The 25,373-nt window shown below is 37.9% G+C and overlaps 2 protein-coding genes across 2 annotated transcripts; both read right to left on the bottom strand.

Annotated features, from left to right (window-relative positions):
- Nucleotides 1-143: 143 nt before the first annotated feature.
- LOC118804884 (centrosomal protein of 290 kDa-like) lies at nucleotides 144-20,186 on the bottom strand. The gene is given in 9 exon segments (XM_036565498.1): nucleotides 144-4,229; nucleotides 5,075-6,295; nucleotides 7,320-11,141; nucleotides 11,930-12,262; nucleotides 12,264-12,917; nucleotides 12,919-16,145; nucleotides 18,782-19,030; nucleotides 19,232-19,292; nucleotides 20,072-20,186. Coding segments are annotated over 8 exon segments (13,614 nt in total). The 5' UTR covers nucleotides 19,254-19,292; nucleotides 20,072-20,186.
- On the bottom strand, nucleotides 4,421-6,285 carry LOC118805451 (trichohyalin-like). The gene has a single exon (XM_036566239.1). The coding sequence runs from the start codon at nucleotides 6,245-6,247 to the stop codon at nucleotides 4,628-4,630; it is 1,620 nt and encodes a 539-aa protein (XP_036422132.1). The 5' UTR covers nucleotides 6,248-6,285; the 3' UTR covers nucleotides 4,421-4,627.
- Nucleotides 20,187-25,373: the final 5,187 nt, after the last annotated feature.

Below are 25,373 nucleotides of genomic sequence, written 5' to 3'. Positions count from 1 at the left end.
ATTTTCTCTGGCTTTTTCAAGCTCTATCTTTGAGCTCTCATTATCATGCATTTCCTTTCTGAGCTTGTCTTTCTCAGATTTGAGTGCCTCTCGTTCTTTTTCAAAATCAGCACGCATCCTATTTAGGTCTTCCACTTTCCTCTTCACTTCCTCAGCAAAAGATTTGCTGCATCATCCCTCTCTTGTTGAAGTTGGGCAGTCATTTCTTCTACTCTCTGTCTTTCTTTCTGCATCTCTTGTTTTAATTTGTTGATGTTCTCAGCTTCTCTGTGCAGCTCAGCCTTTGTCTGTTCCAGTTGGTCTTTCTCATCCTCAATCATTTCTTTCTGGAGCTTTATGTTTTCTAACTCTTTCTCCAAATGTAATTTGCTTTGTTCCATTTCATCCATATCTGTCTTCAGAAACTCTTTTTTATTTTCTAATGTCTCCTTATCACTGAGCACTTCTTTTCTCAGAAGTTCCACATTTTCCCTTTCACTGTGGAGTTTATCCATCATTCTTTCTTTCTCTCTAATAATTTCAGCCTTTTCTGTCTCAAAATTGTGCTTCTGTTCTTGAAATCGAGCAGTGATATAGTTCATTTCTTTTTCCTGTTCATCAAGTTCAGCCTTCTTCTTTTCAAGCAGATTCCTTTCAATACTGATCGTGTTCCTCAACTCATCCATTTCTTTTTGTTGTTTTATAATTTCTGCCTGCAGTCGTTCTAGATCATCTTGTCTGAGTCTTAGTCTTTCCTTTTCATGTTCAACAGTGTCTCTCTCCTTCTGTATCTCTGCCTGGCTCATCTCATTCTTTTTCCTTTCCTCAGTAATTTGGTTTTCTAGAACTTCTTTGCTTTTCCTCACCTCTTCTTTCATTATCTCCAGGTCAGCTTTCTCCTTGTCAATCACCTCTTTATCTAGTTTAATTGCTTCTCTTTGCTGTTTAATCTCAGCATGCAAACCATCCAGCTCTTCTTTCTTCTTTTGGTTCTCCTTAGCAAGACTGTCAGTAATGTTTCTTTCTCTTTGAATCTGTGTGTATATTTCTTCAGCTTTCACTTTCTCGTTCTGTGAGTCGAGCTTCATTTTCTCCATGTTCTCAGCTTCTCTGTCTAGATCCACCTTCATCTTCTCTAACATGCTCTTCTCCTCCTCAAGTATGTCTTTCCTGTGTTTAATGTCCTCTGACTCTCTGGTCAGTCTGGCCTTGTGTTGTTCCACTTCGTCCATGTCTCTGTTTAACAGCTGTTTGCTCTTTTCTATTAATTCCTTTTCATCAAGTAACTCTTTCTTTAGGAGCTCCACATTTTCCATCTCTGTCTTCAATGCAGTCCTGAACTTGCTCTCCATTTGCTGTTTCTCCTCATCAATTTCAGACCTTTCTCTTTCAATATTGCTCTTTTCAGTCCTAACAGATTGTAAGATATTATCCACTTCTTTCTTTTCATTATTCAGTTCATCCCATTTCTGCTCAAGCTGTCCTTTTTCTGTCATTATTCTGTTTTTCATGTCATCCATCTCTTTTTGCTGTTTTGCAATCTCTACTTGTATCTGTTCCAGTTCGTCTTTTCTGAGTCTCAGTTGTTCCTTTTCATTTTCAATATCTTTGGCTTGGCTTGAGATGTAAATGTTCATCTGCTCAAGTTTCTCTCTCTCTTTCTGTATGTCTGATAGAATCATTTTAGTTTGTTCCTCTTTTTCAGTCATTTGTTTTTCTAGATTTTCTCTGGCTTTTTCAAGTTCTATCTTTGAGCTCTCATGATCAAGCATTTCCATTCTGAGCTTGTCTTTCTCAGATTTGAGTGCCTCTCGTTCTTTTTCAAAATCAGCACGCATCCTATTTAGGTCTTCCACTTTCCTCTTCACTTCCTCAGAAAGATTTGCTGCATCATCCCTCTCTTGTTGAAGTTGGGCAGTCATTTCTTCTACTCTCTGTCTTTCTTTCTGCATCTCTTGTTTTAATGTGTCGATGTTCTCAGCTTCTCTGTGCAGCTCAGCCTTTGACTGTTCCAGTTGGTCTTTCTCATCCTCAATGATTTCTTTCTGGAGCTTTATATTTTCTAACTCTTTCTCCAAATGTAGTTTTCTTTGTTCCATTTCATCCATATCTGTCTTCAGAAACTCTATTTTATTTTCTAATGACTCCTCTTCACTGAGCACTTCCTTCCTCAGAAGTTCCACATTTTCCCTTTCACTGTGGAGTTTATCCATCATTCTTTCTTTCTCTCTCATTATTTCAGCCTTTTCTCTCTCAAGGTTGTTCTTCTCTTCTTGGAATCGAGCAGTGATATAGTTCATTTCTTTTTCCTGTTTATCAAGTTCAGCCTTCTTCTTTTCAAGCAGATTCCTTTCAATACTGATCGTGTTCCTCAACTCATCCATTTCTTTTTGTTGTTTTATAATTTCTGCTTGAAGTTGTTCTAGATCATCTTGTCTAAGTCTTAGTCTTTCCTTTTCATGTTCAACAGTGTCTCTCTCCTTCCGTATTTCTGCCCGGCTCATCTCATTCTTTTTCCTTTCCTCAGTAATTTGGTTTTCTAGAACTTCTTTACTTTTCCTCACCTCTTCTTTCATTATCTCCAGGTCAGCTTTCTCCTTGTCAATCACCTCTTTATCTAGTTTAATTGCTTCTCTTTGCTGTTTAATCTCAGCATGCAAACCATCCAGCTCTTCTTTCTTCTTTTGGTTCTCCTTAGCAAGACTGTCAGTAATGTTTCTTTCTCTTTGAATCTGTGTGTATATTTCTTCAGCTTTCACTTTCTCGTTCTGTGAGTTGAGCTTCATTTTCTCCATGTTCTCAGCTTCTCTGTCTAGATCCACCTTCATCTTCTCTAACATGCTCTTCTCCTCCTCAAGTATGACTTTCCTGTGTTTAATGTCCTCTGACTCTCTGGTCAGTCTGGCCTTGTGTTGTTCCACTTCGTCTATGTCTTTGTTTAACAGCTGTTTGCTCTTTTCTATTATTTCTTTTTCATCAAGTAACTCTTTCTTTAGGAGCTCCACATTTTCCATCTCTGTCTTCAATGCAGTCCTGAACTTGCTCTCCATTTGCTGTTTCTCCTCATCAATTTCAGATCTTTCTCTTTCAATATTGCTCTTTTCAACACGAACAAATTTTAAGATATCATCCACTTCTTTCTTTTCTTTATTCAGTTCATCCCATTTCTGCTCAAGCTGTCCTTTTTCTGTCATTATTCTGTTTTTCATATCATCCATTTCTTTTTGTTGTTTTATAATTTCTGCCTGCAGTCGTTCTAGATCATCTTGTCTAAGTCTTAGTCTTTCCTTTTCATGTTCAACAGTGTCTCTCTCCTTCTGTATTTCTGCCCGGCTCATCTCATTCTTTTTCCTTTCTTCGGTTATTTGGTTTTCTAGAACTTCTTTGCTTTTCCTCACCTCTTCTTTCATTATCTCCAGGTTAGCTTTCTCCTTGTCAGTCATCTCTTTATTTAGTTTAATTGCTTCTCTTTGCTTTTCTATCTCAGCATGCAAACCATCCAGCTCTTCTTTTTTCTTTTTATTCTCCTCAGCAAGACTGTCAGTAATGTTTCTTTCTCTTTGAATCTGTGTGTATATTTCTTCAGCTTTCACTTTCTCATTCTGTGAGCCAAGCTTCATTTTTTCTATGTTCTCAGCTTCTCTGTCTAGATCCTCCTTCATCTTCTCTAACATGCTATTCTCCTCCTCAAGTATGACTTTCCTGTGTTTAATGTCCTCTGACTCTCTGGTCAGTCTGGCCTTGTGTTGTTCCACTTCGTCCATGTCTTTGTTTAACAGCTGTTTGCTCTTTTCTATTAATTCTTTTTCATCAAGTAACTCTTTCTTTAGGAGCTCCACATTTTCCATCTCTGTCTTCAATGCAGTCCTGAACTTGCTCTCCATTTGCTGTTTCTGCTCATCAATTTCAGATCTTTCTCTTTCAATATTGCTCTTTTCAGTCCTAACAAATTCTAGGACATCATCCACTTCTTTCTTTTCATTATTCAGTTCATCCCACTTCTGCTCAAGCTGTCCTTTTTCTGTCATTATTCTGTTTTTCATGTCATCCATCTCTTTTTGCTGTTTTGCAATCTCTACTTGAATCTGTTCCAGTTCGTCTTTTCTGAGTTTCAGTTGTTCCTTTTCTTTTTCAATATCTTTGGCTTGGCTTGAGATGTAAATGTTCATCTGCTCAAGTTTCTCTCTCTCTTTCTGTATGTCTGACAGAATCATTTTAGTTTGTTCCTCTTTTTCAGTCATTTGTTTTCTCTAGATTTTCTCTGGCTTTTTCAAGCTCTATCTTTGAGCTCTCATAATCATGCATTTCCATTCTGAGCTTGTCTTTCTCAGATTTGAGTGCCTCTCGTTCTTTTTCAAAATCAGCACGCATCCTATTTAGGTCTTCCACTTTCCTCTTCACTTCCTCAGAAAGATTTGCTGCATCATCCCTCTCTTTTGAAGTTGGGCAGTCATTTCTTCTACTCTCTGTCTTTCTTTCTGCATCTCTTGTTTTAATGTGTCGATGTTCTCAGTTTCTCTGTGCAGCTCAGCCTTTGTCTGTTCCAGTTGGTCTTTCTCATCCTCAATCATTTCTTTCTGGAGCTTTATGTTTTCTAACTCTTTCTCCAAATGTAGTTTTCTTTGTTCCATTTCATCCATATCTGTCTTCAGAAACTCTTTTTATTTTCTAATGACTCCTCTTCACTGAGGACTTCCTTCCTCAGAAGTTCCACATTTTCCCTTTCACTGTGGAGTTTATCCATCATTCTTTCTTTCTCTCTAATAATTTCAGCCTTTTCTGTCTCAAAATTGTGCTTCTGTTCTTGAAATCGAGCAGTGATATAGTTCATTTCTTTTTCCTGTTCATCAAGTTCAGCCTTCTTCTTTTCAAGCAGATTCCTTTCAGTACTGATTGTGTTCCTCAACTCATCCATTTCTTTTTGTTGTTTTATAATTTCTGCCTGCAGTCGTTCTAGATCATCTTGTCTGAGTCTTAGTCTTTCCTTTTCATGTTCAACAGTGTCTCTCTCCTTCTGTATCTCTGCCTGGCTCATCTCATTCTTTTTCCTTTCCTCAGTAATTTGGTTTTCTAGAACTTCTTTGCTTTTCCTCACCTCTTCTTTCATTATCTCCAGGTCAGCTTTTTCCTTGTCAGTCATCTCTTTATCTAATTTAATTGCTTCTCTTTGCTTTTCTATCTCAGCATGCAAACCATCCAGCTCTTCTTTTTTCTTTTTATTCTCCTCAGCAAGACTGTCAGTAATGTTTCTTTCTCTTTGAATCTGTGTGTATATTTCTTCAGCTTTCACTTTCTCATTCTGTGAGTCAAGCTTCATTTTTTCCATGTTCTCAGCTTCTCTGTCTAGATCCACCTTCATCTTCTCTAACATGCTCTTCTCCTCCTCAAGTATGACTTTCCTGTGTTTAATGTCCTCTGACTCTCTGGTCAGTCTGGCCTTGTGTTGTTCCACTTCGTCCATGTCTTTGTTTAACAGCTGTTTGCTCTTTTCTATTAATTCTTTTTCATCAAGTAACTCTTTCTTTAGGAGCTCCACATTTTCCATCTCTCTCTTCAATGCAGTCCTGAACTTGCTCTCCATTTGCTGTTTTTGCTCATCAATTTCAGATCTTTCTCTTTCAATATTGCTCTTTTCAGTCCTAACAGATTGTAAGATATTATCCACTTCTTTCTTTTCATTATTCAGTTCATCCCACTTCTGCTCAAGCTGTCCTTTTTCTGTCATTATTCTGTTTTTCATGTCATCCATCTCTTTTTGCTGTTTTGCAATCTCTACTTGTATCTGTTCCAGTTCGTCTTTTCTGAGTCTCAGTTGTTCCTTTTCATTTTCAATATCTTTGGCTTGGCTTGAGATGTAAATGTTCATCTGCTCAAGTTTCTCTCTCTCTTTCTGTATGTCTGACAGAATCATTTTAGTTTGTTCCTCTTTTTCAGTCATTTGTTTCTCTAGATTTTCTCTGGCTTTTTCAAGCTCTATCTTTGAGCTCTCCTTATCATGCATTTCCATTCTGAGCTTGTCTTTCTCAGATTTGAGTGCCTCTCGTTCTTTTTCAAAATCAGCACGCATCCTATTTAGGTCTTCCACTTTCCTCTTCACTTCCTCAGAAAGATTTGCTGCATCATCCCTCTCTTGTTGAAGTTGGGCAGTCATTTCTTCTACTCTCTGTCTTTCTTTCTGCATCTCTTGTTTTAATGTGTCGATGTTCTCAGCTTCTCTGTGCAGCTCAGCCTTTGTCTGTTCCAGTTGGTCTTTCTCATCCTCAATCATTTCTTTCTGGAGCTTTATGTTTTCTAACTCTTTCTCCAAATGTATTTGCTTTGTTCCATTTCATCCATATCTGTCTTCAGAAACTCTATTTTATTTTCTAATGACTCCTCTTCACTGAGCACTTCCTTCCTCAGACGTTCCACATTTTCCCTTTCACTGTGGAATTTATCCATCATTCTTTCTTTCTCTCTATAATTTCAGCCTTTTCTGTCTCAAAATTGTGCTTCTGTTCTTGAAATCGAGCAGTGATATAGTTCATTTCTTTTTCCTGTTCATCAAGTTCAGCCTTCTTCTTTTCAAGCAGATTCCTTTCAGCACTGATCGTGTTCCTCAACTCATCCATTTCTTTTTGTTGTTTTATAATTTCTGCCTGCAGTCGTTCTAGATCATCTTGTCTGAGTCTTAGTCTTTCCTTTTCATTTTCAACAGTGTCTCTCTCCTTCCGTATTTCTGCCCGGCTCATCTCATTCTTTTTCCTTTCCTCAGTAATTTGGTTTTCTAGAACTTCTTTGCTTTTCCTCACCTCTTCTTTCATTATCTCCAGGTCAGCTTTTCTCCTTGTCAGTCACCTCTTTATCTAATTTAATAGCTTCTCTTTGCTTTTCTATCTCAGCATGCAAACCATCCAGCTCTTCTTTCTTCTTTTGGTTCTCCTTAGCAAGACTGTCAATAATGTTTCTTTCTCTTTGAATCTGTGTGTATATTTCTTCAGCTTTCACTTTCTCGTTCTGTGAGTCGAGCTTCATTTTCTCCATGTTCTCAGCTTCTCTGTCTAGATCCACCTTCATCTTCTCTAACATGCTCTTCTCCTCCTCAAGTATGACTTTCCTGTGTTTAATGTCCTCTGACTCTCTGGTCAGTCTGGCCTTGTGTTGTTCCACTTCGTCCATGTCTCTGTTTAACAGCTGTTTGCTCTTTTCTATTATTTCTTTTTCATCAAGTAACTCTTTCTTTAGGAGCTCCACATTTTCCATCTCTGTCTTCAATGCAGTCCTGAACTTGCTCTCCATTTGCTGTTTTCTGCTCATCAATTTCAGATCTTTCTCTTTCAATATTGCTCTTTTCAACTAACAGATTTTAAGATATTATCCACTTCTTTCTTTTCTTTATTCAGTTCATCCCACTTCTGCTCAAGCTGTCCTTTTTCTGTCATTATTCTGTTTTTCATGTCATCCGTCTCTTTTTGTTGTTTTGCAATCTCTACTTGAATCTGTTCCAGTTCGTCTTTTCTGAGTTTCAGTTGTTCCTTTTCTTTTTCAATATCTTTGGCTTGGCTTGAGATGTACATGTTCATCTGCTCAAGTTTCTCTCTCTCTTTCTGTATGTCTGACAGAATCATTTTAGTTTGTTCCTCTTGTTCAGTCATTTGTTTTTCTAGATTTTCTCTGGCTTTTTCAAGCTCTATCTTTGAGCTCTCATTATCATGCATTTCCTTTCTGAGCTTGTCTTTCTCAGATTTGAGTACCTCTCGTTCTTTTTCAAAATCAGCACGCATCCTATTTAGGTCTTCCACTTTCCTCTTCACTTCCTCAGAAAGATTTGCAGCATCATCCCTCTCTTTTTGAAGTTGTGCAGTCATTTCTTCTACTCTCTGTCTTTCTTTCTGAGTGTCTTGTTTTAATTTTTCAATGTTCTCAGCTTCTCTGTGCAGCTCAGCCTTTGTTTGTTCCAGTTGGTTCCTCTCATCCTCAATCATTTCCTTCTGGAGCTTTATGTTTTCTAACTCTTTCTCCAAATTTAATTGTTGTTGCATATCAGTCTTCAGCAGCTGCCTGTTTTTTTCTGTTAACTCTTTTTCACTGAGTACTTCTTTCCTCAGAAGCTCTAAATTTTTCCTTTCTTTTTGCAGTCCATCCTTCATTTTTTCTGTTTCTCTCATTATTTCAGCCTTTTCCCTGTAAAAGTTCTTCTTTTCTGCTTGGAACTGAACAAGACTGTTATTTATTTCTTTTTCTTGTTGATCAATTTCTACCTTCCTCCTTTCAATCAAATTCTTTTCAGCAGTGATTGTGTTTCTCAAGGCATCAGTTTCTTTTTGTCGGTTTTTAGTCTCCTCCTGCAGTTGTTCTAGATCATCTTGTCTGAGTCTAAGTGTTTCCTTTTCATTTTCAATATCATTGACCTGTTTGGAAATGTTCAGGTTCATCTGTTTAAGAGTTTCTCTCTGTTTCTGTATCTCTAACAGGCTCATCTCATGATTTTTTCTATTTTCAGCAATTTGGTTTTCAAGATCTTCTTTAGTTTTACTTACCTCTTTTTTGATTATGTTCAACTCATTCTTTTCCTTATCAATCATTTCTTTATCAAACTCAATGACTTGTATTTGTTTTTGCATTTCAACCTCCCTCATATCCAAGGCTTCTTTCTTGCTTCTGATCTCTTCGGCAATGTAGTGAATGTCGTCTCTCTCTTTTTCAAGTTGAGCAGCCGTCTCTTCCATCTTCTGTTTTTCATTCTCTTTGTCTTGAAGTAGCTTCTCAACGTTTTCAGCTTTTCTTTGTATCTCTTCATTCATCTGTTGTAAATGATCCTTTTCATCTTCAATGATTTGTTTTTGAAGTTGTAGCTCAACCAATTTCTCACTGAGCTGGGATTTTTGTTGTTTAATGTCATCCCTCTCTTTTTCCAACACATGTTTATTTTGTTCAATTAGTTCCTTTTCAGCAAAAATCTCTTTCTTCAGAAAATCTAGGTTTTTATGTTCTTCCTGAAGTGCCTCCCTCAGATTGCTTTCTATTTGCTTTTGCTTTCCAATGAACTCTGCTTTTTCTCTCTCAAGATCATGTATTGCCATTCTGACTGTTTCACTGGTATAGTTCATCTCTTGTTCTGCTTTAACCAGTTCAGCCTTCTTTTCCTCAAGCTGAGTTTTTTCCATTGTTATCTTGTCTTTCATATCATCTAATTCTTTTTGTTGTTTTCGAATCTCTGCTTGCTTTTGATCAAGTCCATCTTTTCTGAGTCGTATTTGTTCCTTTTCTTTTTCCACCATGTCAGCTTGCTTTGAGATATCTAATTTTGTGCTCTCAAGACTGTCAATCTCTTTTTGGATGTTTTCTAGTTTTTGTCTTTCATCTACTAGTTGGTTTTTAAGATCTACTTCATCTCTAGCAATGTTCATTTTCATTTGTTCTATGTTAGCTTTTTCTTTAGAAATCATGTTTTTCTCTGACTCAATTTCTTGTCTCTGCTTCTGTATCTCAACACGCATTACATCTAGAGCTTCTTTCTTCCTCCTGGTCTCCTCAGCAAATCTGGCAATATTCTCTCTCTCTTTTTGAACTTGTGTGGCCATCTCCTCCACTTTCAGTCTGTCATTCTCTGTTTCTTGCTTGATCTTCTCAATGTCCTCAGATTGTCTTTTTAGTTGGGATTTCATTTGCTCCAATAAGTCCCGATCTGTGTCCCTCATTTTTTTATGGAGTTCTAAATCTGTATCCAGTTCGATGTTCCTTTGTTTTACATTTTTAAGTTCTAACTTCACACTTTCAAGTTTTGCTCTTTCATTCTTCAATTCCTCAATTAGCCTACTATTTAGTTTTTGGCTTTCCTTTTCAATTTCAGACTTCATCTTTTCAAGATCATCTTTTTCTCTCTTCTGGATATCCTGGACAATTGTCAGTTGTTTTTGTTGTTCATTTATGTCAGACTGCATTTTTTCTAGCTCCCTTTTCTCAGCAATAGTCATTTTCACAGCGTCTTCATTTGCTCTCTGCTCTTTGTGCAGTTCGCTTTGCAGGACCTCCAGTTCTTCCGTTCTTAGTCTGAGTTCATGTTGTTCATCTTTCATAGCTTGTCTCTGTGTTTCAATACTGAGACTTAGTTGATTTAGAGCATCTCTTTCTCGTTCTAGTTCCATTCTTATCCTTGCTTCGTTTTCTCTGTTTTTTAAATTTTGTGCATGAAGGTCATCCCATGCTTTCTTTACTTCTAATTTTGCCATTTCTAACTCATTCTTTTCCCTTTCCAGATCATCTTTTGTCTTAGTTTGTTGCATCTCAAGGTCAGTGAACGTAGCACCTACATCCCCAAGCATTTCTGCTCGTGCAGATACATCCTTTTCCTTCTGTAAACCTTTTTGGTAAAGGCTAATATCCATCATTTGTTTTTCCATGTTGGTTTTCTTTTGTTCCATCATGTCAATATCTTTGTGTAATTGCTTTTTTCTCCTTTCTATTTCATCTCTCTCCTCTTTCCTTAACTGGATGTCTGTGTCTAGTTCTTGCTTTTGTTTCTGGATTGTAGCTTGTTTAAGCTCAAGTTCATCAAGAATGTCTTCACGAAACTTCTCTAAAGCTGCTCTTTCTTTCTCCACCTCTTTCATGGCCATCATGACCTGGTGTTTTTTATCTGCCTCCAGTATTTGTATCTCTCTCATGCTACCCCAGTCTTCAGTTTGCACTTGCATATCAGACTGCATTGTCACCATCGCTGTAGGTTTATATGTGCGGTCCATTTCATTCTTCTGTCTTTCTATATTTATTTGCATGTTGTCAAGCTCTTGCTTCCTTTGATTCAGTATTTCCTTCTCTTTGATTATGGTATTAAAATCCCTTTCATTGGCCTCTTTCTGTGTTTGCAGTATTTCTTCCATATTTATGAGACTCACTTTCTTCTTTTCCAACTCTTTTTCCTCCTCTTTCAGTTTGGCCATCTTTGCTTCAACTTCATCTCTTGCCATCTGAACATCTTCCTTTGTCCTTTCTAGTTCATGTTTCTCTTTTAACATGTTTTCTTTGTATTGCTCCAGTTCATTCCTTTCTTGATCTATATCAGACATCATAGCTTCATAGTGATCAGTTGAAAGTGTTTCAACAGCTCTCATCTCATGTTTTTCAAGGTAGTCTGTTGTTCCAGGCTGTAACTTCTCTGTTTTGTAGTCGTCTTGGGATACCTGAGATAAACGTTTGCTTGATTGCATTTCTTTCTGCACATTTTTCACAGCATATAATTTTGAATCCAAATTCTACATCATCTAATCATTGTTGCACAAGCAGAGCATTAGAATTGGAGAAGTGGACCTTTCCTTCATTTTGGCAATGTGTAAATATGCATGCATAACTCACATCATAAAACATACGAAAATGTAAAGACTACACACTGGTGTTTTGTAAAGCTGTCGAAGGAAAACCTTGTATCTCCATTTTTGTTGTTTTTCAGTTTTTGACATAATTTGAAAATGCCTTTACACTCTGCGTAAATTTCATGATGAATGGACCAAAAGAAACTACCCAGAATTACTTGGAAAAACATCTGGTTCCACCGACTTACATTAAAAGTAAAGTAGGTTTTTTCCTTTTTCTGTGAAGTTATCTTTTTAGAGATACAAGGTTTTCTTCTGACAACAGCGATATATATATATATATATATATATATATATATATATATATATGTATATATATATGAGAACTACATTATATATATGAGAACTACATTTTGAAAAATTTAAAACAAATAAAAGTTATGACCGGTAAAATAAAGAAGAAATACTTAAGATCTTGCACTACTTCTAGGTCACTATTCAAATTTTTACATTTACATTACTCTTTACATTGACTTACATTGAAAGTAAACAACGTTTTTGCCATTTCCTGTGAAGTTTCTATATATAACCATTCATACTATCAATGAAATAACTGACAAAGACACTAAACAGTTGTCAGAAATTTGTAATTTGCTTACCTTCTCTTCCTTGATCTTCCTTTGGAGTATCATTTCTTTTGCCCTGCTTATTTCCTCCTTTTCTTGCTCTATTTCCTCCAAAGCCCGTTGCACTTCTTCTTTCATCTGCTCTGTCTTCTGATTTTGTTGTATGATGTCCTCTAGTCTCTCCTCCAGCTCTTCTTTTTGTCGCTGTATCTTGGCGCTCATGACTTCCAACTCAGCCCGCTCTCTCATATTCTTTTCTTCTCTGTATTGCAAGTCTCTTCTCCTTCGTTGCATCTCGATCTTTAACATTCTTATCTCGTCCTTCTCACTCCTGATAACCTCTTTGTTTTGTTCCATTTCTTTTTTATGCCCTTCGCAGCATCTCTCTGATTTGTTCAACTTCTACAATGAGTCTCTGCAACTCTGCGTTCATCTGCTCTTTGTATACTGCTTCCAGTTGACTTTCTGCCACCCTGTTTTCCATATGAAGTTTAGTATTCCATATCATTTCTCTGGTTCTTTCAATCTGATGAATCAGGCTGATAATCTCAGCATTTATCTCTTCTTTTTCTTCCAGATCTAGACCTCTCTCTTCTACCCTAATCTCAAATTCCTCTCTTGCTCTTTGGATCTCGGCTTTAACACATTCCATCTCGTATCTCTCCTTCTCAGTCTCTGCCCTTTTATGTTCCATTTCTTCTTTTGCTCTTTGTATTTCCATCCTTATTCTGTCCATCTCTTCTTTTTTCCTCATGGTCTGCTTCATTCTTTGATCAACCTCTTTTTTCTTCCGGTCCATTTCTTTTTTCATGAGCTCCATCTCTTCCATTTCTCTTTTTGCCCTCTGCATCCTTTCTTCCAATTCATCTCTTTGTTGTTGTATTTCTTCCTTGACTCGTTGCATCTTTTCCATCTCTGTTTTCGCTAGTCGCATTTTGTTTTCAACATCTTCTTTTTGCCTTAGTATCTCAGCTCTCACCTGCTCCAATTCATCCCTCTCACTCTTAGTCTCTGCAATTTTTGTTCTCAATCTCCTCTTTGCGTCTCTGCAGATCTGCCTTCAGCTGCTCAAGTTTATCCATTTCCCTCTTTGCCTTCTCCAGTTTTGCCTCTGCCTCCTCCCTCTGTCTTTTTAACTCCACTTTCAAGTCTTGGATCTGCATCATCTCATGGTTCATCTCCTCCATCTTCTTATTCATTTCCTCCTTATCTCTCTGAAATTTCTCTCTTTCCTCCTGTTCTTCTCTTTCTGCTTCATCCCAAAGTCTTTCCATCTCCTCTCTCAATCTGTTAAGTTCATTCTTCACTTTTTCATATGGCTCTTTCTCCTTTTCCGTCTCCACACGAATCCTCTCCAGATGTTCTCTTTGAAGCTCAATTTCTTCTCTCATTTGTCTTATTCCATCCTCTGCTTGTCTGGCATGTTCTAGTCTTCTTTTTATATCTTCCCTTTGCTCTTGAATTCCTATCATCATCTGCTCCAGCTTTTCTTTATCTTGATTTATCATCTCGCTGCTTCTGTGTAGGGCTGCTTTGTCTCTCTCCAGCTCAGCCCTGATCCTATCAAGCTCTTCCCTTTCTCTCTGCTGCTCAGCCCTCCTCTCCAGATCATCTCTCATAGTGTCATACTGCTTCTTTTCCAGCTCCTCCTTCATCTTCTGCATCTGGAACTGAAGCTTCTCTAGCTCTTGCCTTTCTCTTTCCATCTCGCCTGTGCGCCTTTCCTGAAGGACCATCTCACTCTGCAGTGCAGTTTTGATTTGCTCAGTAATCATTCTCTCTTCCTGTGCTTCTAGCAAAATCTTCTCCAAGTTATCTTTTTCAGTGTGTCTTGTTTTTTGTAATGTTGTTTGGGCTGTTTGTATCTCATTATTCAAATGCTCCAGTTCCTCCTTCTTTCTTTGTATCTCAGCTCTTTGCTCCAGCTCCTCTTTCACCGTCTCATACCTTCTCTTTTCCATCTCTTCCTTTTGCTTTTTCAAGATCAGCTCCGCTTCCTGTGCTGCAAGCTTGGCTTGATCTGCCTCATCTTTGGCTAACTTGGCTGCAGCAGTCTTATTTTCAGTTTCTGCCATTTGTCTTTGTAGCTCATCTCTCATTTGTGTAATTTCATTCAGCTTTTGATTACTTACTTCCCAATCTCTTTTGATCTCTTCTTTCTCTTTTTCTATCTCATTTTTAACATGTGATAACTCCTCAAATTTTGTTTTGACCTCATCCATCTTTTTGACTGCAGCATCTCTGTCCTCTGCGGTTTGTCTTTTCAGCATTTCAAGACTTTCCCTTTCTTTCCATATCTCTTTCTTGCTCTTTTCTGTATCCTCTTTGACTGTCTGGAGCTCATCCCTCAGTTGTTCAAGTCTCTCCCTCTCTTGCTGTGTTTTTTCTCTCATCTCTAGTTCTTCTCTCTCAGTCTCACGCCATCTACTCTCCATTTCCTCTTTCACTCGAATGATCTCAAATTTAATAAGCTCACATTGCTCCATTTCTCTTTTGACACTGTCCCTCTTCCTTTCCAACTCATCTCTCTCTTCCTCCAATTTCACTTTCATCTGATCCATGTTTTCTTTTGCTTCAGTTGTCTCTCTAACCTGTTTTTCTATATCCTCTATTTGGGACTGAATGTCAGCCTTCATTTTTTCCATTTTTTCATTTTCCCTTATTGTGATTTCCTTGCATTTCTCCATCTCCTCTCTGGCTCTGACTGTCTCATGCCTAATTCTCTCTAGCTCTTGCCTCTCCCTCAGTATTTCATCTTGTCTTCTTCTAAGGTTGTCCCTTTCAATCTCTATCTCAGCTTTCATTTGTTCAGTTGCCTCTCTGTCTTGTTGAGCCTCCTCCTTTGTCCGAATGATCTCCTCTTTCATTCTCTCCACTCTTGCTCTTTCCAGATCATTAGCTCTCTGTATTTCTTTTTTGATCGCCTCCAGTTCGTCTCTGTTTTTCTGCAACTGAGCTCTTTGCTCCAGCTCTTCTGTCATTATCTCATACCTCCTTTTCTCCATCTCCTCTTTAGCCTTCCGTGCATCATCCCTCTGCTTTTCCAGAACCTCCTTTTCATTATGAATGACCAGTTTCATCCGGTCCAGTTTTTCATTTGCTCGCTTTATCTCCTCAATCTTGGTCTCAATGGATGTCATTTGAGACTGGAACTCTGCCTTGGCCTGCTCCACCTTTTTCCACTCTTGTTTTACCAACTCTACATTTAGTGCCAACTCCTCTCTTTCAGTTTTAATCTTGTGAATAATCTGCTCCAACTCCTTTTCTTTTCTCACAGTCTCTTGATATCTTTTCTCTAAGAGGTTTTTCTCTTTAAGCATTTCTGCTCTCATTTGGTTTATTTTGTCCTTCTCACGCTTTGACTCCTCCTTGTTCTTCTCAATCTCTTCTTTTGCTTTCTGAACTTCAGCTTGCACATTTGTCAGCTCCTCTTTCTCTCTTTGGATTATAGATCTCCGTTCCAAATCCTCTTTCTCTGTCTCATGCCATCTTTGCTCCATCTCCTCTTTCACTCTATGTATCTCATGTTTTATTTGTTCAAATTGCTCTCTTTGTCTTTTAATATCGTCCCTTTTCCTGTCTAGATCATTTCTCTCTTCCTCAAGCTCAGCTTTCAGCTGATCCATCTTGTCTTTAGCTTGTTTGGTCTCCTCAACTTTTTTTTCTATGTCCTGTATTTGCCTTTGTATCACAGTCTTCATTTGCTCCATTCTTTCCATTTCATACTGTGTAGCTTCACGATTACTCTCCATCTCCTCTTTTGCTCTCAATGTCTCATACTTCATTATTTCTATGTTTTGTTTCTCTCTGACAATTTCATCACGTTTTTGTTCCAAGGAATTCCTCTCTGCTAGCAGGTCAGTTCTCATTTGCTCAATCCTGTCTTTTTCTCGGTTTATCTCCTCCCTGTTTTGTTGCATCTTTTCATTGACATGTTCCAGTTGTATCCTCATTTGTGCTAACATTCCTTCCAGCTGTCTTCTCTCTACTGTCATCCTGGCAATCTCATCTTGCTGTCTCTGGATTCTTTCCCTCATACTGTCAATCTCATTTCTCTCTCGTTTTGTTCCTTCCCAAAGTTTCTCAATCTGTTCTATGGCTCGCCTTGTCTCCATTCTTCTTCTCTTCAGTGAGTCTTTCTTAAGCTGTGTTTCAGCCTTCTGTCTACTCTTATCATCCTCCCTTTTCTTCTCTCCAGAAAACTGAACCACTTCTGTCTGAGTATGCTTGCTGTTCCGTTGTCGCCATTCTGTTGAAGAAGTTGGAATCAATTAGAACCTGTGATTCCTAACCACATGCATAGGGTATGCATGATATCTGGCCATGGCATACAGAGGTGCTTGAAAGTTTGTGAACCCTTTAGAATTTTCTATATTTCTATATTAAAACAGATTTTCACACAAGTCCTAATAGTAGATAAAGAGAACCAAATGAAACATATGACAAATGAGACAAAAATATTAGACTTGGTCATTTATTTTTTGAGGAAAATGATCCAATATTACACATCTGTGAGTGGCAAATGTATGTGAACCTTTAGGATTAGCAGAAAATTTGAAGGAGTCAGGTGTTTTCAATCAATGGGATGGCAATGAGGTGTGAGTGACCACCCTCACAAAATTCTTTAACTGACATATAAAGCTCTAAACGGCCTCGCCCCTCAGTACCTGAGTGAACTTACCTCTTATTATGAACCATCGCGCATACTTGGATCACAGGGTGTTGGCTTACTACTAGTACCTAGAATTAATAAAGCTACATCAGGGGGTAGAGCCTTTTCATACAAAGCCCCCCCAGCTTTGGAATAATCTTCCAGTCAGTGTTCAGAACTCAGACAGACCGATTAGATAAAGGGTGTAGATCTGGGGGTTCATGGACATAAAGTATTATGGTAAACTGGGAGTGTTGGTACTGTCGTCCCGCTGCTCTCACGTGTTTGCTCAAGTTTACTGACAGTGGAGTTGGAGGGGCACTGACATCTCAGGGAGCTCTCATGTCTGTTCTCCTTTTTAGTCAGGCTGTAATAGACAGGCCTGCCGGAGTCCCTGCTGCACTCTGTTAACACTGTATGCTGTAATAAGTCTCTCTTAACAGAACTAACTGCCTGAAACTGAGTGTTTCTTTGTCAAGCTGAATAAATGCCCATCCTGTGTGGTCTGATGCTGTTGCTTCATCTGAATTGATCGGGTGCCCCCTGCTCGCTAGCCTTCTGGACCAGTTTGACCACCATAGAGCTTCCTGCTGTACAACGCTGTGCAAACCTCACCTGTGCATTACTGACCGTCCTGATGACACTGCTGCATTTTTTATCACAGACTTTGCTTCTCCTGCTTTTTCTCTTTTCTCTTTTTCTCTTTTTCTCTTGACGCTCATGGGGGCTCAGACCCAGATTTTTTCTGTTAAAGCTGCTTTGTGACAACACCAGTTGCAAAAGGCGCTACTTAAATGAACTTTGACTTGACTATCCAGTGTTGACGAGAGGAGGATGGGTTCCCCTTTTGAGTACTCTTCGTTCCTCTGAAATGTCTTCCCTTTTGGAAGTTTTTCCCAATCTGCGCCCATGGCTTGCCTTTTTGGGGCTTGGACCCGCTCTTTTGGTACTGTTGTGGCCCACACAGACACAGTAATAATAAACTTTTTAGAGTATTTTCTTGTAGCGGCTAAAAATGCTTAAAAGTGAGCTTGACTTCATTGTTAAAAGTAACACAGTTCCACAGTTCAGAAGCATAATAACAAAGAGGTCTTTCCACTTTTTCAGTAATTTACAAATGGTATTTGGAGAAAGCCAGAACTGCAGATCTAGGATCATGTGTGGGAACTAAACAGACAGACATCCAGTGAGGAACACAGGTGCCAGTTTAAAGCTTTAAAAACAAGTAAAATAACTTTAAAAGCTATCCTAAAATATACCCACAATCAGTGCAATTCTTTCAAAGTCACTGTGATGTGCACTTTTTGTTTTTGTTTCACTTTTTGTTTCTATTTTGTTCTTGCAGCATTTTGTGTAAATTGTTAGAAATGCATGGACTTTTTCATCACTCTGGGAAAGAAATGGCCTAATCATAGCAATATTTCTAAGGTCTAAAATGGTATTTTCCTGATTTAAGCAAAGGCCTGTCCCATTTCCTACAACCTGGATTTGTGGCTGTTTTGTCTAATATATTTAGCTGATTTATTTTATCAGTAACAAATAAGAACAAACAACTCAGTTATAGCTTTTAAGCATAGGTTGGATAGTTGACGTGTCAGTGCACCAGGAACATCATATAATAGAATCAAAAGAATGTTTAAAAAAGAACAAATTAAATTACACATTCACCAAATTTACCATTATCATACACACAAGGAATTACCCGATTTACATGATCTGTCCTTGAATACCCACAAACAGAACAACTCACAAGCACACAAGTGGCACACATTCCATTTTTAAAGGCAATGAGATTTGATTGGATATCGCTTCAGCATGACTAACCATGTTTTTATAAGTGCTTTACTGTTCACCAGATTACCATCTGCGCCTATAGTCACGAACATACCAAGAATGCCACTCCAACATCCACCAACACTGTGATCTTGTGCTTTATTTGTCAATTTGCATTATGATCACAAAATTAGGCTGGATAAACTGTTTTACTTGTTTTATGGATACATCAATAATCAAGTGTTGGATAACAGAATAGAGGACATGAGTGAAGGCAAAATTATGATTCCCTTGGAGCCATGGATATTAAACCATGTATAGTTATATAGATATCAGACAGCTATACTACTAGTTACTAGTTTACTTACTAGTTTATCTGCAAAGTAATTAAACAAACTGTGTTTAAAGCATTTGACTAACTTGTTATAATGGCGTCATTTTTAACCTTAAGGAAGACTCACCTAGCTCTTGAATAAGTTCTGGCTCTGTCATTCTCAGTATCAGATGAAAGGACACTCTGTGTTGAGGAGGTTCTCTTTCCAGGGCCTCAAACAGAAGCCTCATTGCCTCCTGCTCAGTGTGAGCAGCTTGAACACGACCGGCTGCCCTGTCATTGATCAGGTTTTCGGACACAACAGCCTCTGTGATGTCACTGACCCGTGTTGCTCGTACAATGATCTGCTCCTTGAATTCTGCAAGGAAGTCTCCAACTAATGGACATAAACATTCAGATAGAACAAATATGTCACATTAGAATGTTTTTGTTTTGTGTAAATTTTCCGTAATATTACAATATCTTTAAAGTGAGAGAACTGCTAACAAACATGGGTAGAGTAAATATTAAAGAAAGCTGAACATTAACATTGTCAAGTGTATTTTCATATAGTACAAACTGTAGTATCAGACTTTACCATAGTCCCTGGATTTTGCCATGGCTGCAAGGCACCTGGTTGATCTGATGGCCCTGTAAGGCTAAATCAGGTATTCCACAAAGGGAAGTATTATTGCCATATATGTGACTTCAAGCTGACATCTTTGAAATAAAGAACACAGTAGGGAAAACACAGGTCTGAAGAGGTCTGCAGTCACAATTTGAATGTTTACTTATAATACTTCTGTAGTTTTTTTGCTAGATAGCCTGAAGGAGGACTTTTCACTGGTAGACTGCATAAGATGCAATAACTATGGTGACAAATTTTAGTCAAGTGAATTTTTTATTATTTTTTTTATTATTCCAGACTATCTTAATTAAACATAAACAATCTAAAGTGATGCAAGTTAAGAAAAAAAGAGTACATTTAACCCATTCATGTCCAACAACTTCTGATTGGTCTAATACTGATGAAATGGTGTATTGCTTTATCTTGTATGGACATTGAACAGCACTCAGAATTTTTTAATTTGCACATTCTCATACTTTATCAAATTTGTTTGGGTATTCTTTAATAAATCCTGAATATGATGAGTTAAATTAAAAACTATAACCATATAGTTCATTTCATTAAAAAAATTTTCATGCACAGGCAAGCTCAGAGAATGTTCAGTTATGGATGTTCACAGGTTAAAGGCATGATATATGAACTTGTGCATGGTTTTAACATTGTGCAAATGGACATACAAATATGTGAACTGAAACAATTGTATTTGTCTGAACTACTTTGGTTTGCAAAAATAAGGAACTTATTTTAAAATGAAAATACAGACTTTATATGTTGTTAAAAATATACAAAGAAAATATACAAAGAACTTACCAGGCCTACCTTCTAGGTGTTATCAGGGGACTGATTTAATTCTTTAAACTGCAGTGGTCTGGTGGTTTAGCCATGGTGGTAACCAAGCAAGTGACACTAATTTTTCATAAACAGCTTATCTTGTTTTGCCACACCCTTGGTGTCCACCTAGGCTGGTGCCCAAAACATTGGAGAGTTCTGGATTACCACCCCTCTGATTGGCTGTGAGTGGTAAAGTGTGTTCTTCACATCTGTCTGGTTCTCTCTGATAAGGAGGGCTTACATGTGGTCTCCTGACTTGGTACAATGCCAGAATACACTATTACGCACATGATAACTTTAACATCCCCTGTGCATATTACACTCAAAACTGTCACTCAAAATGTCTGCTGATTTGAACATTACACGTTTCCTAAATAAATTTTTATTGAACGGTACACATAAATATGACCGACTGACTTTTTGGAAGCACATTTATGGGACTGTCCATTCATATTATTGCATATAAATGGATATTATACATATATGTTTTGTTGTTGGTTTTAGTACTGCATCGATGAAGGGGAACTCCGTTCGGTTGTTGAATTGTAATGGAAAGGGATTGTAAATACAACTATGAATAAGAATAATATGGTCTTTGTTTCCACTGATGCTTCACACTGAGCCGAGTCACCACTTCTTATCTTATGTTACATTAAGCAAACATTCTGAAGCAGTTATTCTGCAGCACAGTCCACAGCAGTTAAACAGCATTATAATAAGTGCCACTGTGCTTACTGAGAGGAAACCAGCCTAAATGGACACAATACAAGAGAATATTTTATTTTGCTTGGACAATGCTTCATTTAAAATTAATTCTGTTTCATCTATATACATGTACATTGTTTCAAGAGTTCCTTAAATAACCTTCCACTGTTTGCTCAAGAAATCCATCAAGATTGCTTCTTATTTATTATTTACACTGCTTTTTGTTCCACTCAGTGGTAGCGGAGGCAAAGCTAGAGTTTACATTTTTCAGATTAGTATTGGTGTTTACATTTTACTGTGCTAATAATGACACAGCCCAGCAGGGGGTGCTATGTAATCACATTGTAGAGCATTGATATTCCTCAACAGATGAAATTTGAGTTCAGTTCTTCCTACACTGCATTAGGCTAAGAGAGCAGTTTTCTGCAAATATTTAAAAAAATCAGTCTAGGTGTGCAGAACAGTTTCTAACAGTTTCTCTTTTTTGATCATGCAAAACAGTCAATTTGTAAACCTGCACAGTTCTAACTTCTGTAAATGCATCAAAAGATTTCAAAGACTTGGAGCCCACAAAAACTGAATAAACATAGACTTTTTGATGAGAAAGCTGTTCTGGTTTTTACATTGTCTCACTCGGTGCACCTTAAGCTTTCAGTCCATTATCAGAGTGACTTGTGACTGAATTACTTTTCAAACAGTATTATCTGTTTGTTTTGAGATGTTTGTCTCTGACCCTTGTCTATTATTGATTAATCATCACAAAGGGGGTCTCCTGCTTGAGGCTAAGCAAGAAATGGCCGGGCCATGCTACAGCTTTCACGGTGTTGCTGCAAAGAATGGTCAAATTCTGAATCGCAGTAGTCGGTGTAAGTGCAGAAACATGGCTAGCATCCCTTGGTGCCCATTTGTCGAACACAAGGCTCGGGGGCCAAGTCAGGCCCGTGACTCAGTCCTATTCGGCCTGCAAAATTTTCTATCCTTACTAGCCCATTTCACCCTGAGATGCACTACAGTCCCCAGCATGCACTGCAACAGAGTGCGTTCTGACCCCTTTGCCCCACAACAATCTACTGTTCAGGGGTTACACAAAAAGAAAAGATGCCTGATGTTTAAAAAACGACTCAACTTGGCTACAATAAAATATCTACACCTATAATTAATGCATGTCTTTTCAGTCTATTGAAAGTCTACATATATTCACACTGATAGGTAGATAGATAGACTTTTGTCAATCCAATTCTCAAAAAAATCTGATTTACTTCTGCCGTGTTCCATTTTTTACAGTGTATTGATGAGGTGTAAATAGATGACAGCTGACGTAGGCTCATAGTGAAGGTACAGACTGATTGTGATGACGCAGACATCACAATTTAGAAAAGACATTCATATATGGCTAAATACACTAAAGTGTTACTGAAAAAAAATGTGAACCGTCACATTTTTTTTCAGTAACACTTTAGTGTATTTAGCCATATATGAATGTCTTTTCTAAATTGTGATGTCTGCGTCATCACAATCAGTCTGTACCTTCACTATGAGCCTACGTCATTTAGCCATATATGAATGTCTTTTCTAAATGAGGGTCAATATTCAGCAAACTGACAACCAAATTTCATTCACACCATGACAGCACGACATTTCTGTCTACGTCATCACAATCAGTCTGTACCTTCACTATGAGCCTACATCAACTGTCACCTATTTACACCTCATCAATACACTGTAAAAAATGCAACGCAGCAGAAGTAAATCAAATTTTTTTTGAGAACTGGATTGACAAAAGTCTATCTTCCTATCAGTCTATTTATTTATTTACTTATTTATTTATTTACTTACTTACTTACTTACTTATTTACTTAATTACTTACTTACTTATTTATTTATTTATTTATTTATTTATTCAGGGGCAAGTTAGCCTACTAAGACCAAGGTCTCATTTACAGTGGTGTCCTGTAAGACATATACAAAATATATTACAGTAATACAGTAAATAGAAATAAGAACATACGCATAAAATGTCTATACCAATACAGCAATTAAATCAAGCAAAATAAGTAAAACAAGACATAAATTATGTAAATTAAGAAAAACACCTAAATAAAAACATCTGTTCATCTGAAGTACAATTTTACTTTGATTTGTTTCAGTCAAAGTATTTACTTGACAGCCTAGTACAACATTAAATCATGTTTTTAGGTTGAACTGACGAAACACTTTTTTACAGTATATGAGCACAACAGTGGCCAGTCATTCTGTCAATTATGCTGAAATGGCTGATAACATGTGCGTTTCCCCGCGATTCCGTTTTTCTACCACTAGGGGTTTCTGCATGCACATGGTTGGGAGTAGTCTTCCACATCTGCGCATTCTCAAGCTCATAAAACGAAATGATAAATCATTCTATGCGTAAAAGGTGCGCATGAGTGTTTGATAAATGAGACCCCTGGCCTGCAAGTCATTCAACTAGGCTCATTTGATAATTTGATAATTCAAATGCAAATTTTTATTTAATTCCCTTTAAATCAAGTTCAAGGCATCACTTACAAGACTGTATGCCTGTACCTCCCTGGTGGTGCTTCGGCTCCATTATTTTGTTATTATCTCTGCAGAATGTCCGTCCACTGCCACTAAAAGAGTTAACAAAAACAGATACTATAAATATGCAAAGATAACCTACAGTCACATAAAGCACAATCAGGTGTTTGTATATTTAAAAAACACCAGGGTTTAAATTGCTTACACTTCCTGGCAGTTACTAAATGCTACCAATTGGTTACTAAATGCTACCAATTAGTTACTAAATGCTACCTTTTAGCTCAAGTAAAACACAATAATGAATATGAATAGAAGTTAATATTTTGTTTGTTTGTGTTCTCACAAAGTGCTTTTTTAAAGGCGTAAACTCAATTCAGCCGTTCAGATTCTTATTAGAATTTTCCCGTTCCACCTTAAACGGCCTGAGGCGCCACAGTGTAACTGTTGCACCATTTAAGGTGGAACGGGAAAGTTCGAAAAAGAAGCTGGCGAATAGACCACTGTAGTCGTGCGTCATTTTGTAGTCCTCGTTATGCCCATATTAGGGAACTCCGGGTCTAAGCTTCATTTCTCTATGGCCAGAATGAATACAGTTTTCGAAAAACCGCTTCTGTCGCCCCCTGTGTTGAATAAAAATGTCCAGAACCCAATACGTTTTGTCCTGTTAACATTTTTCTGATCGAACAGACTCAGCTTAATATCACTGCTGACCCCCTGATAAACTGATTTAGGCTCTCAGAATATCCTAATTACTATTTTAATGCTGGTAACATTTCTGAGAACATTTTCTCAGGACATTCGCCAGCTTTTTGTTCGACTTTTCCCGTTCCACCTTAAATAGTGCAGCAGTCACGTTCTGGAAGACAGGGCTGGTTCATTAGCAGGGGTATGGACATGGGGAGACAAGGCTGGTTCATTGGTAGGTGGATGAGGAGACAGGGCTGGTTCTTCGGTAGGGATATGGGGATGGGGAGATAGGGCTGGTTCATTGGTAGGGGTATGGAGATGGGGAGACCGGGCTGGTTCATTGGTAGGGGTGTGAGGAAACAGGGCTGGTTCATTAGTAGGGGGATGGGGAAACAAGGCTGGTCCATTGGTAGGGGTATGGGGATGGGGAAACAGGGCTGGTTCATTGGTAGGGGTATGGGGATGGGGAAACAGGGCTGGTTCATTGGTAGGGGTATGGGTAAGGGGAGAGAGGGCTGCTGAGCCTGAAGCTGCATCTGTCAGACCTGGCATCAGGCAGCAGGAGGGAAAAATGAGTTTTTTCTTGCTAAAAGTTTGCTTCCTTTGATTATATGTCGGCTAAAAGAGGAAACAAATGTAAACACTCTTCAAAAGAGAACAGAAGTAGCCTATTTCACGATAGAATAAGCTAACAGGTTAATTTCCACCATTCACAGACTACACCCACTTTAATTCATTTCATGTGAAAAAGTAAGTGACATACTTTTGCCCTTACTGTTCTCTCTCCTGTCTGCCTTTTTGTTTTTGGAAGCCAGATTTTTCATTACGAGGTTGAGACTCATCTTCACTCAGACTTCACTGCTAGCAAGTGGTGATGGGAAGTCGATTCCAAATAATCGTTTCTTCAACTCCAACAGGTGTGGGAGTCATGGCCGAGTCTTGTCAAGGCACTCTAAGAGTCACAATGCTTGGAGTCGTCTCTTCGACTTCATGTTTTTCACCAAGGGAGTCTGAGTTTGAGTAGCGTGAGTTTGTTTCTTTAGCAGCTTTAAGGACTCTGGCGGTCTGAATGTTTACATTTGCCAAAAACATGAAAAGAAAATGACAAGTACATTGAAACTAAAATGTTGTATTAATGATCATAGGTTAATAATTTAATATTGAAAAAAATATTAATGTTTTAATGTTTTTTAGGGCCCCTGTCAGTCACAGGCCCTTAGAAACTTCCTAACCCCTCAATACGGTGCCTTTGACTGTGCATTTACAGTACACTATGCATGCTGTACTAATGAATGCATTGCTATTTGTGGTGTACAACTTTGACATACTATCATGCGTTACCATGTGGTTTTGG

The sequence above is a fragment of the Colossoma macropomum genome, unplaced genomic scaffold (genome assembly GCF_904425465.1).
Source record: "Colossoma macropomum unplaced genomic scaffold, Colossoma_macropomum, whole genome shotgun sequence".
Classification (NCBI taxonomy): Eukaryota; Metazoa; Chordata; class Actinopteri; order Characiformes; family Serrasalmidae; genus Colossoma; species Colossoma macropomum.
Note: the sequence above shows the minus strand (reverse complement) of the source record. Positions and strands in the feature narration are given on the sequence as shown.

Excerpts from the sequence above, each read along its gene's own strand:
- LOC118805451 (XM_036566239.1), bottom strand. The coding sequence starts at position 6,247 with ATGATTGAGGATGAGAAAGACCAACTGGAACAGACAAAGGCTGAGCTG.